Source organism: Syngnathus floridae, chromosome 20 (assembly GCF_059516105.1).
Source record: "Syngnathus floridae isolate MCC-2025c chromosome 20, RoL_Sflo_1.0, whole genome shotgun sequence".
NCBI classification, from domain to species: domain Eukaryota; kingdom Metazoa; phylum Chordata; class Actinopteri; order Syngnathiformes; family Syngnathidae; genus Syngnathus; species Syngnathus floridae.
In genome coordinates this window covers 2,800,865-2,820,655 of record NC_142432.1, presented here as the reverse complement: position 1 = coordinate 2,820,655, position 19,791 = coordinate 2,800,865, and the positions used below count along the sequence as shown (strand labels likewise).

Here is a 19,791-nt window from a genome sequence, read left to right as displayed (position 1 = left end):
TACTCAACCTGTCAATCAAATGGTTTCCATGGTTACTGCAAGCTCTCAGCCCGAGGAGAGTCAGTTGACAACCACTCGCCGAGCCAAACGGACTGACAACTCCAGCACGATGAGATGCTTTGATGCCTTTTTTATTCATTTTTTGACTAAACATTGCAATTAATTTAAAATTTCCCCCCAGAATTTGTCCTTAGGACAAATGTTTACTCGCTTTTTTTCGCGTCTTTTGCTTATTCAGCAAGTTTAGCTTCTGACCGAGTGATTTCACAGAAGTTCAAAGTGACCTCTTTTGATATAATTAACATTTTCATTTTCAAGGACGCCATGATCCCCGAATATCCAAGTGCCGTTGTGGAGACGGTCGATCGGACCAAATACCAGCACAGTCCGCCGGCCGATCGGATCCAGAGCACAATCGTTGGAGGCTTGTTGAATCAAATTACAACCGTAATCAAGAACGAACCTTTCAACGACCATTACACCATTATACCTGGCAAAGAACTTGGAAGGTAAGACTACCCTCTGACAATTTAATTTAGATCAATTCCTCAATAATAATCATTTAAAACCCGTTAATGCAAATTTAATGAAACTTGCAAAGGGTGTGATTTCTTTCTGATTATACACAATGAAAAAGTACATTTCTATCTCTGCCGTGGTCGCTTTTGGTTAATTAAAATCCATATTTTTTGTGTCAACTATTATCTATATTTGTGCAATTTTTTTAAAATTAATCTTTTTGGCCATGGAAGCCTATAGTTTATGATCATTGCATTTTAATGGAGCAATTGAATGGCTCCAGGAGTTACTCCAGGTGCCTCATTGCAAAGTTTGAATCAGCGTCAACATGTTTGTTTGTCATTGTGTTTTTTATTTTTAACAGCTAACATCATTTTGTCATGTGTGCACGCATAGCTACCACAACAGCTGCACCAGCACTATAAAACAATGCTCATGCCAAACCATATTTATCTGACCTCTATGCATTTGCAGTCTTGTGGGGCGTTATTTTCCAGCCACTTTCTAACTGTTGTTAGTAAGAATATAAAATATATTAACCCCTGTGAGACTCAGTGGTAGACTCAGTGGTCACCAGAACCCCCCGCCCCCTTCAAAGCTCTTCAAAATAGATTAAATCCTGAAAGTATTGATTGATTTCATTATGTTTCCATTGTTCACTGTGGGTGGTCTGTCACCAGATTAAAAAAAAAACACCTCCTGACTATTGGATTACAGTTTAGTGAAATGAATTCCTGTTCATATTTCAGTTCTTCTGGGTAATGATGATTAATAAAGTCACAAGGCCTGCATGGAATATTCTTTCATAATCACCCACACTGACTTTAGTCACAGTGTTGGTGTGAATTGACTCTTTTTTTTTCAGCTCACCTCAAAGTAACCTTTCAGATAAGATTTGTTGGCTGAGTTCAAGTTAAATCAGCCACCAGTCAGTTTCTTCTTTGAATAGCTGCAAGACTGATTGAGTGCGTGTGCGGGCGGGCGGGCAGGCGCGTGTCTGGCTTTGCATCGTATGACCTGACATTGTGACTCAGCTTAACTACCAAATCAAAATCAAAAGGTTACATTGATCTGCAATGCCCGAACACTCCCCATACTACGGGATTGTAGTCAGCAAGTCATCTGACACAAGTTCAAATGTCGCCAAAGATCACGGAATCGTCAAATCGGAATACACGATTTTTGCAAATGTCGTTATTCCCTATAAGTTAGTAATGTTGGTCAACTGGATGAAAAAAATGATGAAGTTTTTGGACGATTACGATTTTAGTCAGACTTTTCGGTACGGATTAATCCCAAAAATCCCACTGTACATTTTCAGATACATATTATTAGCGTAATATCATGATAGTCAAAAGTCTTTCAACAAAAAACAAATTGGCAAATCAATTGGGTCACATTTTCAAGCCCTTTTTTTTTTGGGATCACAGCCACTCGTGATAACTATTAAGTTCCCTGAGTTCTTTCCCCAAGTCTTCCCTACGACCCTCACCAGATGGTTACCGAGCTGGGCTTGAGGATGTAGTTTAAGCTAATACTCTGCCCCTGCAGCGGAGTCCCAGATGGCTTGTGGCCAAGCTCATTCCGTAGAGTCTGCAAATGTGAGGCTACAATGGAATTCCATATGGTTAAGACACAAAGCTTTTTTTTCCTGGGTGCGTATTAGCTCATGTGCTACTCACTAGACTAAGCTTTTGAGTGATTGCTCCTGCAACTTGTCTGCCTCCAAACACATAAGACAATATAATAGCGGTCACATGCGTTTTTATTTTATAGGCACAAAATTGAATTTTGAGAAAGTCAAATTGAATTAAATTAAACGCACAGGACTTGCTGCCATGCTCACAAATCAATTTTGAACATTTTATATCAGCTTAGTTTACACGCACACATAGAAAACCCAAAGCACCAGGGTGTAGTCTGTTAGTGAGGCTGCCGGCTTTAGAAATGTGCTGACGCGGCTTCAGAACAGGCTGTGGTCATCCAGGATGGTTTCTAAAGAGCAGGCCTGGTCTCCCAAACCACTCAGCGGTGTATATCTGCTGTTTCCAGTTGTCGTGACACCAAAAAACGCACCGGAGTAGCAAAAATGTCAGCTTTTATGTTGGGGTTAGCAAGATACCACTTTTTTTTTTTCTTCCCAGACTCAAGAAATTGGGTTCATGACACGGGGTGAAAGTACTGGAAAAAAATGTCTGTCTTTTTGTCCTCAGGGGAAAATTTGCTGTGGTTCGAAAGTGCGTGAAGAAATGTTCCGGTCAAGAATACGCCGCAAAGTTTATGAGGAAGAGGCGAAAAGGGAAGGACTGCCGTATGGAGATCATCCACGAGATCGCCGTGCTGGAGCTAGCTACGGACAGTCAACGTGTGGTTAGTCTTCATCAGGTCTATGAAATGGCCTCTGAGATGGTGCTGGTCCTGGAATTGTAAGTATCGAGCTTATAGTCTAAAAAATACGGCATTTAAACAAAACTTCACCTTGTCAAAATAACGGCAAGGCAACACAGGATGTAAAAACCCTGTTTTGATTCCAAGCACCAATTAGTGGTTTGGTCTTAGAAATGTCAACAATACTAACTGGGCTAGATTTGATTTGGTCCAGCTAACACGAGTTATTTCAACAATGCATCCAGCGCCATCAGCAACACACACACACACACAGACACACACATAGCATCTTGCTGAGTGTAGTAAGTAGATTCACCCGTTGTCAATGATCTCATCTCACTGGACGTGTCAGGGCAATGCTTGACCTGGTTCCCATGGAGAGAAAGAAAGTGTGTTTATGTTTGTGTGTGTGCGTGTGTGTCTTTTAATGGTCCATGCCGCCAAAGAAGGTCCCATCTTTTTTTTCTTTCTCCCTCCCTCCCTCCCTTCTCATGTCATTTTCATTTTGTCTCCTCGCCAACGCACACATGCACAAATTGGGGTCGAAGGGTGTTCACAACATTGAGGGCAGCTACTAAATTAGATGGTATTGACCTACAATGGATCTGTTTCCGTGACCTCTACGTATGTATGACATCACTCCCGTGACACCAACGTCAAGCTTCGCTCCCCTGCTGTCGTCTCGCTGGCTGGCATTGACTATTTGTAAAGAAATAAACATATATCTAAATAAAAATTAAGCATCTGTGGCTAAAGCGAAACCCCGAAAAGATTGAAGTTGAGATTCATGCTAGCCGAACTCCAGTTGTGATGATAACTGCAAGTGCACGTGACTTGCAAAAGCATGGCCCCTCGCCCAGAGAAAGAGTCAGGTCACGTGAGCGGAAAAAAAAAAAAAAAATAGCAGCCTGACAGTTCAAATCTACTTGTCAATATTCTCCATAGCAGATTTTCCAGGCCAACAGAATTTTGGCACCGTCCCAACTCCTACATTTCGGGATTGGTGTATATTGTCAGAGCGACAACCAAAAAGCGAATCAACTGAAACTTTGCGGGGCCTCTGAGTGTATGAACGTGACCTCGCATCAAGAGGCAACACGCGGGCAGTGGGCCAGTCAGCTTTTTGTTGCTTTTGTTACCCAGGGGTAGCTGCTAACTCTATTGTTCATTCGACGTATAATCATTTTTAATTGAGTCATTCATCGTTCAGCATTTTGCTTCTGTGGAAAAAGCAAGCATGCATGCAGGCGGCACGTTTTGAGTATTTGCCACTTTGATTATGCTTGATTGGAAAATTTACTTCCAGTTGAGGAATTAATGAGGTCTGTGTCCCATTTTGAAAAAAAAAAAAGTGTGACAGGGAGGTGGGTCCGTTTCTCTTTTGGTCGATGGATATTTTGTTTGAATACAAAAAAAAATAATGATATTTTCAAAATCATTTTTACATCCATCGTCAATTTTGAAGTCTTTTTTCCAAAAACGTTTTTCTTCTGACCTTGACTAAATCCTCACATACCTTCCACTTCCTCCAACCGTCACCTTCCTCAGAGAGCCTATTTCAAGGGCACCCTAAGGGGATCCATCGTCTATTCCTGACTAACCTGCCCCTATTTCCTTTCTTCACTCATTGTCAATTTGTGGTTATCACAAAATAGGAGATTAACGGTGTTTTAGGCGATCACCGTATTTTTCTAACCATAAGGTGCATTTCTGGATATTAAGGCAATGTTGTGCAGCAAATAAATCAAATTCAACTTCAATTCATCATCCAAATATGATGATAAGACTGATTTGATTTTTGAGAAATTGAAAGAATTTTTCGTGCGCCTTATAAACTGAAAAATACGGTACATGGTGGGCATCAAGTTTTGTCATATCAGCCGTTAAGAGTGTTCTATATTTATCATCGTATCGGTGCATGTTTACATCATCTGCTTGTTTCTACAACCAGTGCTGCGGGAGGAGAAATCTTCAACCAGTGTGTGTCCGATCAGGAAGACGAGAGCTTCAGTGAAAATGATGTGAAGAGGCTGCTAAGACAGATCCTGCAAGGAGTCGCCTTTTTACATCAGAGGAACGTTGTCCATCTTGACCTGAAGGTTTGTGGATCAAGTCGTGTGAAATTCATTTTTTCTGGCCCTAAGTAATATTTAACCTTGTTTGGGTTTTCGTCAGCCTCAGAACATCCTTCTGACTGGCAACTCTCCTCTGGGTGACATTAAGATTGTGGACTTTGGTCTGTCCCGTATCGTCAGCAGCCATCAGGAGCTTCGGGAAATTATGGGAACTCCTGAGTACGTCGGTGAGTGGAAGTTCCTCTACTCAACCACATTGATGGTTATTATATTACTAGAGTTTATATTAGATTATTGGTGCTAAAGTTTTTTTTACTCTTCTTACAGCTCCAGAGATTCTAAATTATGAGCCCATAAGCACGGCGACAGATATGTGGTGAGAAAAAAAAAATCATGACTCTCCATTGTTTTGAGTACATGGACCAAGCCCACAATATGGAAAAACATTTTTTCCACCATCGTTGTCCTTGTTTAGGAGCATAGGTGTTTTGACCTACGTGATGCTGACGGGCCTGTCTCCCTTCCTGGGCAAAGACAAGCAGGAGACCTTTCTCAACATCTCCCAGATGAATGTTAGCTACGATGAGGAGGAGCTCCAGGAACTGGACCAAGCCGTGTCCTTCATCCAGACTCTGCTCTGTAAACAGCCACAGTCAGTCCAAATCTTTTTTGTCACGTGCACGTTTTGTTTTCCACCCATTTCAAGATGGGCTTTCTATCTGCGTTTAGGGATCGAGCCACAGCCGAGGAGTGTCTCCAGCACCCGTGGCTTCAACCCGAAGACCCTCAGGAGACAGAAGTCCAGGATGCATCCAGCACAAGCAGCAGTAGCTCGGAAAGTCCCGTCACGACTACGACCTGCACAAACCGAGTCGACGAGGAGGCGGATGAAGGTCCGCTGACGGAGGACCTGATCGTCATGGCCGCCTACACCCTGGGCCAGTGCCGCCAGTCGTCCGTCGCTGAGAAGGACGCCTTGGTCCCCGAGAAGAAGGCCAACTCCAAACGCTTCAAATTTGAGGAGCCCTTCAATGTCCTCCAGGAGGTTCCTGGGGAGTTCATCTACTGAAACAGCACCCATGAGAGGTAGAAAGAGTGATTGAGCTGTTCATATTCAGGGGTTCTCTCATGTCCGTTCTGTCATGCCCTTATTTGGATTTGCTTTTGATTTAGACTTTGGTCTTTATTTCCCTGTGTACATTTTTTTTTCCAATATTTGTTGGAAGGTTATTGTTTCCACCTGATCTTGTCAGCCTCACCCAATTGCGTCTTCCAATCATCTCCCTCGGCCATTTTGTGCCTTCTCCAGGTGTTTGTCATTTTGTTTGTATTTAGTTCCCTGCTTTCGCTTCAGTCCTCTTTGGCTCATTGTGCTCTCAGCTGTCACGTTTTGTCTGCTACCCAAGTAAGTTTTTGCTCCTGTTAATTTTGCTCCGTTGTTTTGAATTCTTAGTTTTCCATGTGCATTAGTGCCTTGTTTGCCTTTTTGTTTCATTTAAATCAAATGTTCTTGAGTGAACCCTGTTCCTGCTTCCTTGCTTCACTTGGGTTCCTTTCCCCAAAAGCCCTAACACATTTAATGTGTTACTTCATTGGGAGTGTTGACTTTTTTACATTAGTTGCCCTGTCTACATCACAAAAAATACTATCTTTATAGTTGTATACATTTCAAAATGCACATGTAATAAGAACCTGTACAAATGACATTGAAAGAAACACCAAACATAAAACATTGTGGCCCAAAAGTGACAGTTTTGTTTTAACCAATTTATTTCTGCGACTATCTATGACATTTTAAATGGGACATTCAGTAAAAGATGCGAGACGGGAGATTAAAAAGCAAAATAAAAGGGATGCAACAATGTGTAGATGGAAAAAATGGAATTATCTAATGTAGTGTACAATGAATTTATAAACAGGCAAAGGAAGATGTTGGCGTCCTCTGTTAGCCAAAAAACTCAAATCGTAAATCCTAAACTATAAAAAAATTCTTTCAAAAATGTGTCACAAGTTATCAGTTAAAATATAAGCTAAACATTCTCTTTTTATCTCATTGAGGAGGGAAATGCCAGATAAAAAAGCTCTTATGTAAATACACTGCAAAGCATATGTCTGATTTGCTTTTATACTAAAACAAAGAGGAAAAGCTTTCTCATTATTTGGTTGATCTAATCTTGACTTTTTTTTTTAAAGCAGATCTTAACTCAGCACTCACATTCAGGCGCATGATGTATTTTTATTTGTTTTGGGTGCCCCAATTGAAAGTTTTGCAAGTGTTACATTTACAAAATAACGTTTTTTTTATTTTTCAAATTCTTTTTTGTACATAATGGTTGTTTATTTAATTTAAGCATACTGTTCTGTTAAATATACATGTCACGTATTTGTGTAACATTCAGTGCAAGGTAAAATCTAAGCAACCAATAAATATTTGTTCGAGTTGTACATGTCGACTGTGAGTATTCTAGACTCTTTGGTTGTGGGAAGTAAACATTTGAATAAAATGGGAAAACATTTGTACATGAATGTCTTGTACCGCAAATAAACATTCGAAATGTGTTGGAAATTATTTTCGGTTTATGAAAAAAATATTCCAGTATGTAAGATAACTGGAAAAAAGATTAGAGTATATATATTTTTTATTTCTGTTCAAATAAGTTGTTGGAGGAGCTGCGCACAGTCACCACTGGGTGGCAGCAAAAGTAAGAAATTACATTTAATGTCTAAGCTTGCATGCATTGGAGGTTAATAAGAGTTAAGTTCGTCCATGGCCATACGTAATACGCACGTTCAAAAATATTACGTTGAAAAAGATGAAAATATTCCATTAACAGTGTAACAGTGTACAGTAAACAAATGGCCTTTTTTATTAAATCAAACTAACAAATTTGTCATGACACAATATACATCAATAATCACAATAAACACACATCCGTTGCTTTTGAGATATTATTCATCCCTTATTATTAGTATCCGCAATGAAGGTGTACAAAAAAACACAATTATAATTTTTTCTGTCTTCAATCTTCATCGCAAAATGCATGATTAAATTATAATTTCCCATTCTTGAAAGCACCATCTGCTATTCCCATGCAAAATTCACAACGGGATGGCAAATTAACACCGCCTCTGTCCTAGATTTGAATGTTCTACTTTAGAGTCATTAGTTCCAATTTAGTCCTTGACATTCTCTTTGTATTATACATTTTTTTTTGTAATAAAGTGTTGTTTCCACGTCACAAAGATGGGGGGAAAAATCGGGATTGGTGGTGTAATTTCCGTCCATACCATTAAGATTATTCTTCCTCAATTTGGTCAGGGAATTTATGATTAAGGAACGTCTTGTGAGCCTGGTGGGGGACTAGGGTGCGAAAGGGGCGTGCTGCTGGAAGCAAGCAAGCGAGCATCACACAGGCAGGCTACCATTGCTTCAAACCAGCCTCGCCATTAATCCTCACCGACGCTGTCTTGTCTTCCTCCGTACCCGGCCGGGCGCCAGAGACGCACTCCCGTGGTGGTGCAGGGGGACCGACCGGCCGGATGTGATCTCCGTGGATCCCCGGGAGCAGGAATGAAAGCGACACGGCCATAAAGAAAGCGCTCAGCCTCCACGTCGGCCTATTCAGTGGAGCGGTTACGGTGGAGATATGAGGAATCCTCGGACCGATTTAGCCTTGACATTCTTGCTATTTCTAGAGGTGAGTCAAGCTCGACGTTGTTATTTTTGTCCCGGTATGACAGACATGGTTGCTTTTCAATTCTACATTCTACAAAAAATAATAATAACAAGGCTCCAGTCACGTGTGCAAGCCATATCATAATAATTTAATTTGAGAATAAAAAAGACGCAATACATAGAGGACAGGTTAGGACATCACTGGGATGTAGGACATGTTTTTGGGAAATCAGTTTGCAAAAAAAGGACGATTCTAACTTTAAGATGGACACTCTGCTTGTTTCCAGAACGCCACAAATAATAGGTGCTGAAAGGTGAGAGATTAGGGGTACACCCTGGACTGGTCACTTGCCCACTATTTTTTCACTCATGCCAATAAAAATTTCGCTTTGGTGCCATCTAGTGGTAGCTTGGTGTCAGGAATCTTTTGAAGTCAGTTGAGGAGCTTTATTTAGATAAAAGTAGTTCCTTATAGGCGGGATAGGTTTGTTCTGACGGTAACGACCTGGTCCCCATTTTCCGTTACAGCCCATGTGTGACACTCGTACATTCATTATTAACTTGAATCATTATTATTTTATCATCACTCAGCTGACTGAGCTCATCCATTTTAAATGTACACGCACAGCGTGGTCGGAATCAAGCCTGCTGTGTTCACTTTGATCAGTGGTTTGACTTAAGTCAGATGTTGTCAATTTGCAGACTCAGGATATTTTGTCACACTAGACCAGATTTGACTTAATATTTTACTTCAGTATTTTTCCATATGCTGTTTTCCTGCACTGTGGAAATGTAAGAAAATGGATGTTTCCAAACTTAATTTCTAACTTATCATGTCTAATGAAGCAAAATAGAGGATGCTGGTGACTTAGAAGACCTGGGAAAAGTAACCCATAATTGTTTCAGACTCTCCTGCTTTCTTTTCCGTGCCTATATTTAGAACTTGATGACATTATCATGTGACCTTACGGCCAATGTCGTTTGTCTTCTAGTTATATTATATTTACACTGACCAGTTGGAACATCGTTATACAGAGGCTGCCGTATATGGTGTGAATATTCTCTCTGCTTATTTTCTTTGAAGCATAAAACTGATTTTTTTCGAGCCCCATGCATCCCAGTCATTTGAGCAACATAATTTACGATAAACGCACTGCAGTTTTGATAGCTCTTAGAAAGTATGGACAGGATTTACTGCACAGAAATTGCTGTGGGAATTTAAATTCACAATAGATTAGGGGCTGCAACGATTTATGGCTTTATGATGCATCCTTTCCAACTGGGGAAGGAAAGATTTTTATTGATCTCAATTAAACGTGAGTGGTCAGTATTGTTTTCATGGCAGTCTTAAAGCAGTGTCACAAATTTGTTTTGTATTTTTAAGCACAGTGGGTGATGTGTTGTTTCAGCTCACTCTGACAATCAAATGTTTCATGTTGGCTCGCTAATGGCTCAGGGATCTGTGCGGTCAACAGGGATCAATAAAATCGCTTTGATGCCGGGTGAATGGATGCCAAATGGATGGGACAAGATTGCACCGGATGAGGGGAATCAAGCAAGAGTGGTCAGAAAAGAAATGGATTCTATTCTCGTTTAAGAAAACACTTTGACTAGGATTGAATAGTTTCAAAGATGTCCGATACCATTGTTTTTTTTTTAACCCGATACTTGAAATAAGGCAGCTGGTATCGGTACTCGCTGTAATTATTTTCCTGTTCCATAATTGAATATTCATCCTCTGAGAGTAGAATGCAAGTTAGGGAGGCCTAGTATCAGAGCAATGTGGTTCTTCCTTATTGATCACACGCCTTTCACAAGCAGCAACTACAAAGGCCATGCAGCCGGATCACCACACACACACTTTTGCTTCCAAGGGCTTAATGTTTGGTGTAGAATCATTTGAACTATTCAACTCACCCCTCCAATGTCCTTTGGCTAAAACCTCCGAGCAGCTTTTAAAGCGGTAGAGCACATTGGCTGCTTGTGTAAGACTCATTTTTGTCCCACGGGAGCACAGAGAGGGGCATTTTTCCTCCTCTCTCAGTTTTTTCGCTTTGTCTAATTGGAACAAAACAATGAACGAAGTGATGAAGAAAATGGATTGTGGCAAAATCTGGAATGTGAAATCAAAACTTTTCATTCAGAGTTGATTTGGATTTATAATTAGAACATGGAAAAGGAAGTAGTTATCACGAAAATAACTTTAACTGGACAAAAAAAAGTTGATCTGACATGGCTGAAGGATGTAACTAATTCAAGGTCACAGTTTTTTTTGTTATCTTATACTGGGTGAAATAAGGTTGCTTCTTTTACAGACCGAGACCATATTTTCCACAAAAACTGTTACATAAATTACTTTTATTCCCCGGAGCATACAATGTTTTTGTTTTTTTTCCCTATCATGACTAAAAATAGTTTAATGTTCACTGTTGTAGAGCGGCTTTCATATCAAGCCATATCCAAAATCATCATTTTCATTCATTTCAGGAAATCACACCATATGCATTTTGTTTTGACCTCATCTTGACCTTGCTAGGTCCGGCATGACTCTGTAAAAGTGCCAAATGCGGCCCTTGGGTCGTACTCAGCCCCGTTCTTCTTCTGCGGCTCCTCTCAGTACTCTGAGCTTCTCGCAAATCTGATCAAGTTGGCAGTCTCATGAGCACGCAGGGAGATCGTTTGGAAGGCAGTTAATTAAGCAGACAGCAGGCAGCGGCACTCTGGATTCTCCAGAAAGCAAAAGGGAGCGCTCAGAGGTTGCTGGGGGGTCGTTTTTCTGTTTGGAAGGACTCTAAGATTAATCACAAATTAGACAATGAAATCGTATACAGAAGGGTGTTATGATTAGACGGTCAGTGGACACTTCATTAGGTACACCAGCACAAGATTTGTTTGCAACATTGTCTCTGTTGTAGCGTGTGAATCTTACAGTATATTATTTTTCTTATTCTTTTAGGTCGTAGAGGCCAAAAAGTACTGCTGGTATTTTGAAGGCGGGTACCCAATATACTTCATGTAAGTGCTGTGATTCGAGACAAACTTTAAAAAGGCCTACTTTCCAGTTGACTACCATGAAATCGTATTAGCCCAAAAAATTCACTCATTGTTGGATTGCTACTGAGTTTATCCGTGTCACCGTCAATCCAGATGTCGCTCGTACGAGGACTGCTGCGGGACTCGCTGCTGTGTGAGAGCCCTGTCCATCCAGAGACTCTGGTACTTCTGGTAAGTACCCTCAGAACATCCTACAACTATTTATTTCCATTCTCCATCCACCTATATTGTTTTGTCCCAGGGTGCTGCTAATGATGGGCGTACTCTTGTGCTGCGGGGCCGGCTATTTCATCCGTCGAAGGATGTACCCCTCGTCTCTGAGAGATGAGCCTGCCTTCAACGTGTCCTTCACCAGACACCCTGTCAGCACGCCGGGTAAATAGTATTGAGTAAAAATTCTTTTAATCTAAATAAAATAAATTATAGTAATGGCCACTCAGCAGAGCAATTGTAGTCCACTAGCTAAATGCTAACATACAATGCAAAACGCTGTAGAGGGGCTAACAGATATTAGCATATACCGTAATTTTCGGAATATAAGCCGCACTGGACTATAAACCGCACCAGCTAAAACTTATGTTCAAAATTTGTAAAAAAAGCTACTGCTTATAATCCAAAATTTACGGTAGTACTGAATATTCAAACGACTACATTCCTCACAAGCATATATTGTTGCTCTGTGTAGTTTCCCAGCAGCCAGGAAGTATGCAAGGCTTCGGCGGGATGACGGCCGGTGACCCGACACTTGCCATGACGCACCCCACGTACCCGCCCCAGCCCAGCACCACTCACATGATGGCCACCTACCCCCCACCGCCATCGTACTGCAACCACCCGCCACCTTCCTATGAACAAATTTTCCAAAACGGGGGCAAGAAGTAACATCGGCAAGCACAAAAAGCAGAAGGAGGAAAGCTGTCATTTGAACTTTTAACTGTTGGCGTGACAACACACAGTTTGTTGTCCTGCAGAAAAGACAACCAAAATCTTGATGCACCCTCACGCATTCATTTGCATTCACCTCTTATTTTCTCTTCATTCAAGTGGACCAGGCGGATTCACTGTCACCAGCTTCCTTTTGCCTCCCTACTGCACAATGTATAACGCCAATGAAATGCAACATGTAATAAAAAATGAGATATGATTTGTGTCGATGCAATTTTTTTTTCAGATTCAGTCCAGAGAAAGTTCAGTCCACTAGGAAACTGTTGAAGTATGATGATGACTTGATATGACTTGACCTCAGCCACCACAATAATTGATTTAATATTTAGAATGTTTTTTTTTTTTTAGGATTTCAAAAAATGTGAATATCTAATTGTACCTGTTGGATTTAACTTTTTTTAAGTTTTGCTGTTTTAAAAATTGACTTTAGAAAAAAAATGATTACAATATTAATTAAATTTGTACTACATTAATATGACATTATTTGGCATGCAAATTGATTTAGCCAGTGATGCTGACTGTATCATCTTGTGCGCGTGACTTTTATATTGCAGAATAAAATGGTCCATGGGATCGGGGTGGGGTGAAAGTGTACTACGTAAGGATGGGTGGTGGCATGCGAGGATTTATTTGCAATGATGTCTAATCCCGATAGCACAGCATCATACACCAACACCATCTGCCACGATTCACAGTCGGAGTCAGCTGCAGGCGGGTACTGATTGTTACAGGGACAATTTGAGAGGCGGTGGAGGGGAAGAAGGGGGTTAGATCTTTACCCGCAGTGTGTCTGTTGGGGTGGGAGGGGGTGCATTTATATTTGTCGAGCGGCACCCGCAGCAGGGTTTGAGGATGCTGAGGGACTACAGCTGATGGAGGATTCTTGTCCCACCTGATCGCCTTCTGCGGCTTCCAGCTCATTGTGGAAGGGGTACTGCAGGTTGAGCTGCGGGAGGCTGCTGGATCATCCTCATCCACACAAACTCCGGGGACTCCGTAGCCTGCTCGTCACATCCCGGTAATTCACAATTTTGCATGATGTATTTTGTGTTTGAAGAGTAAATGGAGGCTTATTGAGGATTGCATTCGGGTGTCAAACCACATTGTTATGGTTTCCCTCAGAGGGCTGTATGACCATATTAATGTGCTTTATAATATTCCATATTATTGCTTATATACAGCAAATTGGTGCATAACTCATTTTGAAATCAAGGGAACTAAAATAGTTTAAGCATATGTTTACATTTAAAGGTTAAGTCTGAACACATAATCTCAATATTTATTCTCCAAATTTGAATGTTCACAAGAACAGTTTTAGTTTATAAATAGACAATTAACAAGCAATCATAAAAGCTGGCTCTTTTTAACGAGATTACTATTTATCTTGTAAAGTGTCAGATTAATATTAATTTCTATATGTCACAGTTTTGTATGGTAATTCCAGAATGAATGACTATACGGGGGGAATAGGTTTCTTCTTTTATTACGCAAATATTAAATTCAATTGTTATTGATAATTTACGAAACGCGTTGTATGAATGCAGAATTTTGACCCTCCGGAGCCGCCGTAGCGATGGGAGACAACATGTCAAAGCGTCTGAAGCTCATCTCGGTAACAGAAGCTGAGATGGAGGAGCGCTCTTTTCCAAACCCATACCCTGACTGGGACCAAGGAGTCCTCTCGTCCAATTCAGGAGCAGAAGCGGATTATAATGAACCATTTGACGGGGAAGGAATGGTGAGTTGCTTTGTCGTTTTGCAGGATTTTATGACACATTTTGCATGCTAACGTAAACAAGGGCATAACTCCTCCATCAGGTCAGCTCATCCTTCCAAAGGAAAGTCCAGAGTAAGATGAAAGATCTTCTTCAGCAAATGGAGGAGGGCTTAAAGACTGCTGACCCTCATGACTTCTCTACTTATACTGGCTGGACTGGTCTGTCACCTGAGAAGATGTAAGATCTCCACTGAAAAGGTTCCTCCATAATCCTCTCTCTTCTATCCAGGCATTGCTTTACTGTACGTACAGCTCTATCGTGGCTCCAACGATGTCGCACACCTGCAAAGAGCCTTGGACTATGTGAAGAGATCCATGAGGATCCTAAACGGACGAAAAGTGACTTTCCTTTGTGGAGATGCTGGACCGCTTGCAGTGGGTGCAGTGGTCCATCACAAACTGGGTAACACGGCTGACAGCAGCGACTGTCTTTCGAGGTGAGTGTTCCTCACCAGGATACATTTTTTTATATACTTTGGTATCATTAAATTCATCGTGTTCCTCCTCAGGCTCCTCCAGCTGCAACGCTCGGTGCTCAGTCCAGATTCGGAGATGCCAGACGAGCTGCTGTATGGACGCGCTGGTTATCTGTATGCTCTTTTGTATGTGAACAAGGAAATTGGTGGAGACACTGTGGATGAAGCTACTGTTTCAAAAGTGAGGGACAAATCATTTTTCCCCCTTGCAGAAGGGCTTATTTGCTTTATTCAGGGTCAAAGGGCTACCTAAAGGGGGCAGTGTGGTAAAAAAAAAACATTTTGCATGGAAGCAGCAGTTGCTGTTCTCATAAATCCTGCCTGGGCATCACAGCTTGTTTCCTCAAGTGTTGTTCCCTTTTTATTTTTCGTGGTGTTGTGGGACTTATCTTTGATCGTCACTTCGCTTTACGGCCTTGTTTAAAATTTTTATTGGACGCAACCTTGCTTCATCTTCCTGACGTCAATTCATAAGTGTCTCTTGGTTGAATCCCAATTTCAGGTCGTGGGCGCCATTATTGAGTCTGGGAAGAATTTATCGGCGGAGCTTAAGAAGACAGAACGTTGCCCTCTTCTTTATGAATGGCACAAGAAGCAATATGTTGGCGCTGCTCATGGCCTGGCGGGAATCTTTTACATGCTCATGCAGGTAAGTCCAATTTCTGTTTTGATTCTTAAAATTAATATTTTTTCTATAATTATTTAAATTGGCCAATATCACATGGCAACATGTCTCCGTCCAGCCAGAGGCGAGGGTCCACCCAGACATCCTTTCCGAGCTGGTTCGGCCAAGTATCGACTATATCCGTCACAAGAAATTTCGTTCAGGCAACTTCCCTTCGTCGCTGAGTAACGAGAGCGACCGATTGGTTCACTGGTGCCACGGAGCGCCTGGCGTCATCCACATGCTCATCATGGCTTATAAGGTAAGAAGAAGAAGCATGCAAGATAAGGTTTCATTTTTCAAGTTGAAATCTTTCCATGGAAATTTACCAAAGTCTGAGTCTGAGGGAACTTAGAAAGTTTCCAATATCTAATATTGAAGAAATTGATTCGTAATTTTCCATCCTTTTACAAGCCTAATGTAGTAGTTCACAGTCAAACTGTGATTCATCCGCTTATAAAAACAGAGTCGAAGGCGAGAGAGACGAGCAAGGTAAGATATGTGCAAAGGATCTTGGTCGTATTTCATTATAATAGCCTGACTTTACACACACCACGCGCAAACTCACTGTAGCTATAAATTGTTGGTGAATTCTCTCCCTTCTCAGGGAGCCACTTGGCACCAAATGTGTCGTTAGCGCTCTCGCTGCAGTCACGAATCCACAAAGCCTGGCAAATGTTCTTCCCCAGGTTTTTAAAGAGGACAAGTATCTGAAGGACGCGGTAGAGTGCGGCGAGGTGATCTGGCAGAGGGGGCTTCTCCGAAAAGGTTACGGCATCTGCCACGGGACGGCCGGCAACGGCTATGCCTTCCTGTCCTTGTATAAGCTCACCCAGGAGAAGAAGTATCTCTACCGTGCCTGCAAGGTAATCAACCACTTCATGGAGGAACCGCACAAAATAAAATCATCTGGATCCGGATATTGTTACCCATTTAAATACCGGCCTTTGTGAAGATTGTTCAGCTCAGCCAAAGTCATCCAAATGTCCATATATGGTGAACGGGATATTTGAACCACTATGGTCTGCTTTGTTCTTGTTTATTCAGTTTGCCGAGTGGTGTTTGGGCTACGGGACTCACGGCTGCCGCATCCCTGACAGACCTTACTCACTTTTTGAAGGTGCGGAAAATCAAATGTGAAGTCATTTCTGGTCAAATATATATGAATCGTGTTTTCCCCACCAGGTATGGCGGGGACCATCCACTACCTGTCCGAAATGGCCGCACCTGAAGCTTCCTGTTTCCCCGCCTTTGAACATTGATCTGCTGGAGTTAAGAAGGGATTGAATTTTTAAGCATATGTCATTTCTTTTGTGTCATTTCACTTCGGCAAAGTATTTGGGTTCAAACTACTTATTATAGAGGTCAACTTTTAAGGCCCCTGCCATATGAGACGTTAATTTGGACACCTATGGTCTGTATTTGTGGTGCAGTATTTGTATTCGGATGCATGCCCAAGTGTTTCTTCATTTCCTGTCAGTGTGATTTTTCTTTCTCCCATCCCCAATATTGATTTTGATTCGTAAGAAGCCAAACACAATGCATGTTTGATGATAAAACTAGAAATGACATCATTAGCCTTCGAAATAGACGCAAGAACAAATTGGTACATGAATGATTTATCAAAAGCTTCAGTTCATTTCAAAGTTTTAACGGCAAGTCAAAAAATACTTGCTCATAAGTTGAATAACTATTATACCTAAATGTTTGCAAACCGTTTATTGTACATAGTGCAATGGAAAGGCAGTGGATTTAAAAAAAAAGTTTAATTCAGTGTATTTTTCATTATATTAAGCACTGATGCAAAGCTCATTTGAAATTGTCACAGCCCACTACATACTGCAGCTAACAATAGTTATTAAGGCCGACAGCATATGAATGCCTAATTGTCTTCGTGGGCTATTGTTACACAAGTCTCATCTGCAATGTTATTATGTCCTGTTTGATAAGCCAATGTGTGTAATGATCCGATATTGTCTGTGTCGGGGTGTCAAAAATGTGTACCACTTGTTTTGCAGTATATTTTGGAAAATAACCCACCAGTTTCTCAAGTGTGTTTATTGTGGTATTCCATTTTTAGTTTTGAAAGAAAACAACAAATGAGGGACTTAAACCGCTGCTCTGTGGCACACCTAACCAAAGTGGCTTTCGCGTGAGTTCAATATGGTATTTTCGTCAAACGCGCATGCGCATGAGGTGAAATAACATAAAGCAGGTGAGGTGAGCCCATTTGAGTAAACAATTAGTGTCAATTTCGCACTCAAAATGGCAGGGAAAAAAAATGCACGGCTAAAGGAAAATATGAAGATGAACACAGGACGTTTTTAACAGAGTGGGAATTTTTTTTTTTTTTTTAACGTAATGGCAAGCCATTCAGCCTGATATGTCAGACGCCATTCAATTACGAAGCACTCAGAGACTCACGCTTGCTTGGAACATTGCACGGACTAAAAAGCCATGCAATGAAGGGAAGTTTGTTAAAAAATGCTTCAGTGGAGTTGCAATCTTGTCTCCTGAAAACGACAAACTAAAACGAATCCAACAAAAACAAAAAGAATTGCTTCGAGTTGCAACAACGGAATACAAGCCAGATTTCAAGAGGATTGTTCAAGGCAAGGAAGCAACATGCATAGTAAGTGAAAAAACGCTATTCTAAATTATGTTTTTGTTTGTGGACTTTGTTGAACTGAAAGTTTGTGTGCATGCGACAGTGCACACAATGTTTATTGTTGAAAAATGACTAAACCTTAGAAAAAAGAAAAATTGACAGGACTGATGGCAATATTCATGTTGTTTACCTTAAAATAACCTTAACCTGGATATGTAAATCCTCACAGGGGAAACTGTTTGACGGTCATTATTTTATGTTGAAAAGTAATATTTTCAATTGCTGTAAAGTTGACGTGAGGAATGGTTTGTTGAGCGGCAGTACCCTCTACCGGCCACTAACCGTAATTGCAACGAGAAGGTGTCTGGTCATTTTCCTGTGACAACTATAAAATAAATTGTCAGGTCAGCATAATCAAAAAGAATGTGAATTTCTTTGGAAATAAACATAATTAATTTAGATCAATTGTACTTAAAATTTGAAAAATAATAATTAAAAAAAAGCCATACTGTCACAATATGCAGTTCAACGCCTAAGATCGGTAATTTACCACTAGAGGGAGCCTCCATACCACAAAGAATTATTTAATGGCACAGGAGACTGCTTGCAATTTTTGTGTGATTTCAACCATGTATTTGACTGAACTAACTCAAGAATGCCCTTTATGGAATTTGCTTGTAATATTTCATCTTTTTTTTAACCAATTGTATTTTTTATATTGTCCAATCAGTTTGTGTAACCAGCATTTTATTAGTTTACTACCTCCAAAAGTAACTCAGCAGTCTGGTAACACCCTTAAGTGAAACTGTCCAGTGAGTGTCAATATTCAGTGAACTTACCATGATTATTTTTTCCCTCTCCAATGTGACTAAACTCATCATCAAATTGCAAGACCACTTTTTTTTTTTTGCACAAATCTTGCATTTCATTCCCTTTCATCGTCCTGCTTTTGTGAATAATAACACATGCCGTGGGAATTCCGAGTCGATAACGAATGAGGGAAATGGATGCAGTGGATCATTCAAGAAGCTGTTTGCACACTGCAGGGCCTGCTTACTGCTGCATTACCCCGCAAGGGAAGCCTTGAAGTTACACCGCCTTCTAATGTATAAGATCCTAGACCATGCTGAAAATTATTCAGTGTCTTCTTGTCCTGCAACGGGTGAACAGATTTCCCCTGGGGAAAGTCGAAAGGAACCAAGTTTTTTTTTTTTTTTAACATTTGCAGTCCCGATGAATAATGGCGTCCCCCACCCCCACGGTGGCTAGGCCTAACATTTTGAATTCTGCCCTGTGTTTGTGGGTAATGATGATAATGCACTGCACGCTAATTATGCTTGTGGGAGCCGTGAGACAGGGAGGGGCACTGTTTGTCCTGACGTAAAGAATTGCTTGTCAAGGCTGCAGACAGCATGCCGGTGATGGATAGCGGCGTATGGATGTTGGCCCCGATGCGGCTCTGCTCCGCTGAGGGCCGTACGGAGGAAGTGGAGCACATAAATGCGTATCTATCTGCGTGATAATAAAGCTTTAAAAGGAGACATGGCATGGGAAACTGACTTTTTAAGTGGTCGTACAGTGAACCATCGATTAGACACGCTCGCAGTAG

The 19,791-nt window shown here is 41.1% G+C and overlaps 3 protein-coding genes across 3 annotated transcripts; all 3 read left to right on the top strand.

Annotated features, from left to right (window-relative positions):
• The first annotated feature begins 67 nt into the window (after nt 1–67).
• stk17a (serine/threonine kinase 17a) lies at nt 68–8,622 on the top strand. The gene is made up of 8 exons (XM_088363933.1): nt 68–509; nt 2,733–2,945; nt 4,859–5,006; nt 5,083–5,209; nt 5,310–5,358; nt 5,458–5,634; nt 5,712–6,387; nt 8,482–8,622. The coding sequence occupies exons 1-7, from the start codon at nt 325–327 to the stop codon at nt 6,049–6,051; spliced, it is 1,239 nt and encodes a 412-aa protein (XP_088220059.1). The 5' UTR covers nt 68–324; the 3' UTR covers nt 6,052–6,387; nt 8,482–8,622.
• On the top strand, nt 8,258–12,856 carry vopp1b (VOPP1 WW domain binding protein b). Its single transcript, XM_088363934.1, has 5 exons — nt 8,258–8,680; nt 11,615–11,673; nt 11,806–11,883; nt 11,954–12,087; nt 12,398–12,856. Exons 1-5 carry the CDS (start codon nt 8,630–8,632, stop codon nt 12,592–12,594), a joined length of 519 nt encoding a protein of 172 aa, XP_088220060.1. The 5' UTR covers nt 8,258–8,629; the 3' UTR covers nt 12,595–12,856.
• Nucleotides 12,857–13,470: 614 nt separating this feature from the next.
• Nucleotides 13,471–17,609, top strand: lancl2 (LanC lantibiotic synthetase component C-like 2 (bacterial)). Its single transcript, XM_088363922.1, has 10 exons — nt 13,471–13,675; nt 14,202–14,395; nt 14,476–14,593; nt 14,664–14,871; nt 14,944–15,091; nt 15,413–15,559; nt 15,654–15,836; nt 16,264–16,440; nt 16,622–16,694; nt 16,760–17,609. The coding sequence occupies exons 2-10, from the start codon at nt 14,231–14,233 to the stop codon at nt 16,834–16,836; spliced, it is 1,296 nt and encodes a 431-aa protein (XP_088220048.1). The 5' UTR covers nt 13,471–13,675; nt 14,202–14,230; the 3' UTR covers nt 16,837–17,609.
• Nucleotides 17,610–19,791: the final 2,182 nt, after the last annotated feature.